Source organism: Podarcis muralis, chromosome 3, assembly GCF_964188315.1.
Source record: "Podarcis muralis chromosome 3, rPodMur119.hap1.1, whole genome shotgun sequence".
NCBI classification, from domain to species: Eukaryota; Metazoa; Chordata; class Lepidosauria; order Squamata; family Lacertidae; genus Podarcis; species Podarcis muralis.
In genome coordinates, this window is record NC_135657.1 from 43,034,561 (window position 1) to 43,042,401 (window position 7,841).

Sequence of the window (7,841 nt, forward strand, 5' to 3'; positions counted from 1 at the left end):
GGCAATTGAAGCTCATAAAGGTAAAGGGACCCCTGACCGCTAGGTCCAGGCGCGGACGACTTGGGGGTTGTGGCGCTCATCTCACTTTACTGGTTGAGGGAACCGGCGTACGGCTTCCAGGTCATGTGGCCAGCATGACTAAGCCGCTTCTGGCAAACCAGAGCAGCGCACGGAACCCCCGTTTACCTCCCCGCTGGAGTGGTACCTATTTATCTACTTGCACTTTGATGACGTGCTTTCAAACTGCTAGGTTGGCAGGAGCAGGGACCGAGCAACAGGAGCTCACCCCGTTGTGGGGATTTGAACCACCAATCTTTTGATCGGCAAGCCCTAGGCTCTCTGGTTTAGATGACAGCGCCACCCGCTCATAGCCAGGGCTAATGACTATTTGATGTAAAATGGCAAATTAGTGGGCGCCTTCTAGAGAGAATATAGGTGGTTATATATGTCATGGCTAGATAGCTACTTTTACAGCTACACTTGGCAGGATTAGTTTGGTATATATTATATTTAGTATATATTATATTTGGAGTTTCTAGTGAATACGCCACTTCAAGTGAGCTAATGGTGCATCTGCAGGAGTGTGTAGTTGTTTTTCAAGGTTTTATCACTGGATTCTACTTTTTAGAGTACTTGTACTAAGCTTATGAAAGGAACAGGTTTAAAATGTTAAGTGTTTAGTAAACTGATGCTAAATGTAAATTGCTAGGAAGGATTATCTAGATCATAGTCTTCAAGCTGCTGTGATGCCTGGCGTTTCTAGCTTTTTCTTTTGAGTTTCTCCCTGCTTTCTCCCATCTTTGCTGCAGCTTGCCACCCCCCTCTTGGGAACATGCTACCTGACATAGAAACTGGTTGTGATAGGCGGTCTAAGGGGTGGAGTTGGTGGTGCTTGCTCATTCACAACAGGAATGGATTAGGTCTTCATTTAGAGACCAAGACTTGAAATGTGTTTGCTCACTAGACTAGTTTCAGTTTACTTGAATAGAAATGTTGGGTAGGAAAGGGGTTGGAATCCCAGTTGAATTTGATGAGTAAACTGGTGGGGAGTGTGTGCCTTGAGTGTCTATGTTTCCCCCACTTCAGGAGTGCATATAGGGTTTGAGTTTATGTGGGAAGATTTATTGGGGTTTTCAGCTAGATCTGTTTGGGAGTAAGTGTGGAATCCGAATCTCATTTACTTAGAAGTAAAATCACCAGTCTAGAGTATGCATTTTGGAACAGTCATAGAATTGGTAGCTTATTGCCAGACTAATGTTTCTGAACCCTTGTTAGTTCCATCCATATAGTGCACCACTAATGTGCTTTCAGGGAATATAAAATGTGCAGTGGTCACCTTTTAAGGCTTTCAGAAAGTTTCAGAAGTTAGTTTTGTAGAAGTGTCACTAAGGTAAGGTATTGCATGTCCTCTGCCTCATTAAAATACAGCTAAGCCAGTGTAATGACTTGGACGTGCATCTGTACTTGGGGACTGCTGGTCTAAATGGCTCTTGCCATGTAATATTTTTACTTTCACCATTCCTAAGATGCTAAGATTTTAGTGTCTGGCTAGAAGAAACTAGTGCACGGCTCTATACAGATAATACTGTTAACCAACATGGAAAGATTGTAACTTGCACAGATGAGTCTAATTCTAGGAAAAATAGTGTAAAAGCAAACCATGTGCAGAATGAATGCCTCCATGCTTTCAAATCCACACTCCGAGTCATGACTTAGTTGTAACTTCGGTTAGAAGTCCACCCCCCCAAGGTTCACTAAGCCAATATGCCATGACACAAGAGTCCAGCAATATTATGTCACTGTAGTAACTAATTTTTTTTAAAAGCAATTAAAAAATAATAGTGTTGTACATTGGTTCTTGAATGTGTTGGTACTCATACATTTTGGCTTCTGAACACTGAAAGCCTGCTAGTGTTATGGTTTTCGAACATTTTTCGGAAGCCAAACTTCCAACATGGCTTCCGCTTGCACAGGAGGCTCCTGCAGCCAATCTGAAGCTGCGCCTTGGTTTTCAAATGTTTCAGAAGTCGAACGGACTTCTGGAATGGATTACGTTCGAGAACCAAAGTATGACTGTAGTTCATGGTTCCATGGGCCAAACATAATTACCACTTGCAGGAATATTGTATTGGGTAATAAAATTTGTATACCACCCTTCACCCCAAAATCACAGGGCAGTTCACAGCATAAAAATACAAAACGAAAATGGGCCATGGAAAAGAGTGCGCTTTTTGCTTGCATTAAAACATCCTACATTAATGTAGAGATCGCTCTTCTGCATTAGGTCTACGCAGCGCCTCTGGTTAGTTCACTTTCAATTGTTATGCATGCTGTTATCTGTATAACTGTTTTGTGCAAGCCTTATTAGCAATGGCACAGGGTTCTGTAAGCCCGACTTTAGGCAGTAAGTTAGCACTAGATACTCATTCATCCAGCTAGGAAAGCCCATCAGAACAAATATCTTTCTGGTTCTGCATTTTCATTCAGGAGCAAAGTACCACAACATCTTACTACATCACCATTACAGTAGCAAGGGATATAAAATGATCGCTTGGATTTATTTACAATCATTTCTACTGAACTTTATTCTTTTTTAAAAGTTCACTTAATGAATATGAAACTCAACCTATACAAGTAATTACCCAGATCACTTGTTGAACTGCTAAAACAGGATACATTTACAAACTCTTAAAGCATAATGGGCTTTGGAAGCTAGGCCTAGATGACAATCCATACAAATAATTTTGCTGCAGGGATTCTCAAAAGCAACAGAGGCAAACAACTTTTTACAAACCCCCCCCCCCGAAGAGTAGACCTCTACAGCACAAAGAATGGTTAACAGTAAAAACATCGCACAATGCTCTTAAGTATATTCCTACTCGCCCACCTAGCTCTTAAATTTATTTTGATTAATTCTACACAATATTGCAAAGAGCACTTGCAATGCTAAACAGAAATACAGGGGCCAAATGTAATTAAGGATGCTTTTATTATTGTATAAGCAGCATACAAAACTGGTAAGCGGTCAAAGGTATGGAAAACAGCCACTATTCTCAAACAGTAGACCGAACAGAATTGCTTGCTATTATAATTACCATATATACAATTGGGTAAAGGCTTTGTAAAAGGACAAGGTTTTATTTACATGATTTCAGTGTAGAACACAGTGCATAACTTTTTCTCTGGAGTAGAAAGAGGGTAATGAGTACTTTCCTAGAATGATTCCCTTCTTTAGCTTAATTTAACGCAAACAGTATTCCAATGAAAGAACATGATGCAAGTGATATATTTTATTGAGGAAAAATATGCTTGTATGCAACTTTAGATTAGTTGTAACATTATTGAGCAACCTTGCAAACTCAAATTGCTTCCAGCTCACCACTAGTTTAAGACATTCTGAAGAAGTTACAAGCATCACGGTTACCTTGTGCTGCTCTAGAATCCTGGGTTAAACATCAAGTGCCCCTTCCCCAAGGAAAGTAAATCAGATTACATATGCTTCACCCTTGATTTGAAAGTGAGAATAAATGAAAATACAATTTGGAGCTTCAGGGCAGTCAACTGAACTGTTTCCTAATGCTCAGCAAACGAGCCATGGCTCGTATTGGGCTTAGAAATGTTCACAACCAAGTGCTGTTTCAAGAACGGCTTTCTTCACTTTTCTTTTTCTCTGGGTCAAACTGGGTGCTTTCATACAAAATTTTCTTTCTCATCCCGTCTTGAACCATTCGTTGCTGAATCCTTAGTTTTGCATTATTGTATCTACAATAGACCCTCAATAAAGAAAAGGCAACAAATAATGAATGATCCCCATCCTATTTTAAATAAGAACTCCCAGTATTTATTCAGATGGTATAGTATTGAACCAGCCTGTACTTTGAAGAAGAGAGAAATGCTTTACACAACTTTTTCTTAAGTAACTGTATTCTGCAAACAAAAATATGGAATAGATGTGCACATAAAGTTAAAGAAAGCTTTGTACAAAGGGAACAGGCTTCTGCCTGCACAATAGGACTTCACTTTCCTCACGTCCTCTCAATCCACTATATGCACCTTCATTATGCACATTTAGACAACAGGCAAACAAATTCCTCTTCAACCAGGCCTTTGGCTGATGAACATCTTATACCCTTTTAAAAGTGCTGATGGGAGGGAGATTTATTGGTGGTTGGTCTTTTTGCTCATTATTATTTGGGGTTTTTAAAAAACTTTCTGTTGTGAACCACCCTGAGATCTGTGGATGAAGGGCAGTATACAAATTTAATAAAATAACAATGCCCACAAAATCTGCTTGGGAGAGAAGGCACTTGGGGGAGATATGTAGAGTCTGCAGAAAGTAGATGAAGGCAATGTTCCATTGCAGAAACAAGTCCACTTATGCAACATTGGAGTCTGCCATATCGGCTGCATCAGTGAAAATACTGGATGTGAATTTGGATTGTTATACTGTACCACCATATTATTTAAAGACCCCTCCCAAGCAATGGACAGCTGGAGTAGGGTGCAGAAGTTGCAAATACGTCATATTTCCAGGAATAGCCTGGTACACTAGTGTGATTACATGTGCTGAGTTGTAGGCAGGGGTGCCAACTTGAGTAAAATATTGGGTGGGCTCAGGTAAGCCCCATGCTGCATAATTATTCATAAGGCATGGCACGCATCATTTGAATTGCAATGCCCATCAACTTTAGGGGACCTGGTTCCCTCAAATATTTTAGGGGGTGCACAAAGGGACATAGGTTCCTAGGAGTTGGCTCCTAGGGTTGTAGGAAGAATCCACCCAAAGCCTATCCGCTCACATCTTCAACACAAGTCTGAGAATTTCAGAAACATACATACCAACATCCTAATGTTGTCAGGATAAAACCTCCCACTCCAAAGTCACAGGATCGTCTCACTCTGCCTAGGCAGAAAAGAAGTTTGTTCGTTTGTAAATTATGTAGACAACATAACAATTGGACAAGAAGAAAAGGAACTAACAGAAAAACAACGTAGGAAATGTATTTTAGAAGTATTTAGCCAACTATTACTGAAGATATAGTTGGCTTTGCATAATCTTTATGATACCATGGTTGCACAAACCAATGAGACAACACATAAAACAGAATGAACTACAGAAAATTTGGGGTAATTTGACATATGTACTAACCTCATAAAATTTGACAAAAGGTGAATAAAGGAGGAAGTGCAGCCTGTTGAACAAGACAAAGACTAGATTCTAGAACTACTGGCTGCAAAAGAAAGGAACCCTCTTATAAATCGGTATTGTTATAATGAGGCTATTATTGTTTACCTTTACCTTTAATTGAAACTAATAAAAACTATTATTAAAAAAAAGAGAAAGGAACCCTCTTAATTATTCTCAGCTGCTGAGGTATGCTTATGAATACCCCAAGAACTTTAAAGAACAATTGGTATGCAATGTTTTGGAGACTGATTGTGCTGTATGTACACCTTTGCTGGGAAGGGTTTTTAGAGAGGAAGCAAGCAACATTTTATGTCAGCTGTTGCGCTGTATTAATTGCTGCATGGAGCAAAGTATTACCAGAAGAGAGAATGGAAACAAAGAGAGAATGGAAACAAAGAAAATATTACATATAAAAAGAAATATCTGCAGATTTACTTTTACTTACTAGTTGCCAAAAAGTGTCCAAGACCCAAAGTTAGACCACCCAATGAGCCATAGAGCACTGATTCTCGAGCACAAGGGACATTTCTGACGTCAAGTATTCCCAGTAGCTTAAAAGACTTGAAAGAAATTAAATATATCACATTAAACAATGCATTGGTTATGTACAGAACCTTCTGAAGTGCTGCATTTAGTACAGTAGATGATTCCTGTCCCTTTAATAGTGATGTAGAGCAAAAAGAAAAAAAACATGTAGTTTTCCCACTGGGCCAAAAAGACTAGAAAAGGACACAACCATTGAAACTAATTTATCTTACTACATTATTCTCCAGTAGCTTTTTAAAGGGGTGGGGTGAAGTTGTTGAAAAGTTATTCTGTTATTCTCATTGTCATTCTCATACCAATGGACAAAGCATGCATCAAATCACCTTGATCTTTTGCAGCTACCATCCACCTGAAGGCAAAATCATTCCCAAAGTGGTATATAAACGGCTATGCTTGATTTTTGTATATTTTTTTACATTGATATCCCCCCTCTCTTCATGGTGGCCTCATATACCTTCAGACCATACCTTGGGATACTTGAGTTTGGATAGTGTAGCATGACCATATTGATCCTGCTGAATTTCTCAGGATTTGACGCACTGATCAGTGACACTGAGCCATCCTTCTGAGTTGGAAGGCTCCACATTGCAGTGGTTCCTATCTTTCCTGGAGTTTTGACAGGAGTGAGCGCATGCTGATTCTATTGAATTCTCAGCACCATATGATGCAGTGGAAGAAAATCCTATACAAATTTCCACTTTGCATCACCATTTTGTTAAAAATACAAGAGTGCTCTAAATTTGGCATTTTTATTTTACCTGCATTTAGTAAGGGATACATAACCAGAGGCAAACGTAAGTAGAGGTACCACTGCATTGGGGGGGGGGGGGGAGAAGTTAATGCTGCAATCCTACAACCAGTTGAAGGCCCGCTGGGGGGGGCAATAGGAAACTGTGAGCGCTGTTGTACAGCTGGAGAGAAGTTTCCAGGTGAAACAACATTAAGCTGTTGAGGCCCCTTGGAAAATGGAAAGCGCAGATGTCTCACAAGCAGTGCAGGTCTAAACAGGGCATTTTGGGGTTGTATTGGGAGAGTCGTGGATCTGAAGCTTCCATAAAGACTGCTTTGCCCACCTCCACCCAACATGCTCACAAAATTGGTCTGAACCATTACAATGGGAGGAAAAATTCTTTTCCCCACCTTCCTCTACTCTGGCTGCAGCAAGCTGGCAGGTCTATAGATGCATCTGCTCTAAAGGAAAACATTTTCTTCCAATAGCAAAGGTTTCATTTATAGCACAATCCTATACACGTCTACACAGAAGTAAACCCACTGAGCGCAATGAGGCTTCCTTCCTTGTAAGTGTGCATTGGATTTCAGCTAGAAAAGCCTCCACTTGTCTGCCCAAACATTCAGGGTCAGGGCATAAAACAATGGATCAAAATTTCTTTGGAGCTACGGTTGTCATGTCTTCAGTATACCCCTCTGGTTTCCTCGAAGATGAAGGCAGGGTTAAAAACCATTTTAAATGATTAGTATTTTTGAAAAGAAAAGAAATGCCAGCGATTGCGACAAAGGAACCTGAGTAAACAAAACGAGTATTATGGTCCACTTATGTCCGTGCCACGCGTTATGTGGACTCAGAAATATATCGGGCATTAAGTGGTTTGAAGCGAGGCTCGGTTCCCTAGGGAAGGAGCGGTCTATCTGGGGGACAAGGCGCGACGGTTGAATAGAGCTTCCACGCTCAGAGGCCGTGTACCTGCTGGAAGGGGAGGGCCAACAGAAAAAAGGCTACCCGGCTAGCGGGAGTCCGCTGCTGGGGAGGCAACACTTGGCTCCACGAGCCCTGCGAGCCCCGTCACGTCGAGGCGGTTCGCGCGCTGCTCTGACGGCACTGAAGCCGCTCCCGTTAGAGAAGCCGCAGCCCCTTCCTCCGTCCACACAGCCAACGAACACTAGGGAGGCCATAAGCAGCCACCGCGGAGCTCGCCGGCGGCGCCTTGCCTCCGCTCCCAGCTCATTTACCTTCTCCGCGTCCCCGACCTTTTCCTCGCCCGCCATAACAACCCCGCTTGCCAGGCTCCTCCCGGCCGACCAACCGCCGCAGCTAAACCACAGAGCCCTAAAGCCTGAGTTGCGCAGAGAGGCCTCTCGCGCAGACGAA

The 7,841-nt window shown here is 41.6% G+C and overlaps 1 protein-coding gene across 1 annotated transcript; it reads right to left on the bottom strand.

Moving 5' to 3' along the window:
- Positions 1 to 2,972: 2,972 nt before the first annotated feature.
- COX20 (cytochrome c oxidase assembly factor COX20) lies at positions 2,973 to 7,836 on the bottom strand. Its single transcript, XM_028724147.2, has 4 exons — positions 7,703 to 7,836; positions 5,634 to 5,748; positions 4,840 to 4,903; positions 2,973 to 3,774 (listed from the first exon to the last, which is right to left on the bottom strand). The coding sequence occupies exons 1-4, from the start codon at positions 7,736 to 7,738 to the stop codon at positions 3,639 to 3,641; spliced, it is 351 nt and encodes a 116-aa protein (XP_028579980.2). The 5' UTR covers positions 7,739 to 7,836; the 3' UTR covers positions 2,973 to 3,638.
- Positions 7,837 to 7,841: the final 5 nt, after the last annotated feature.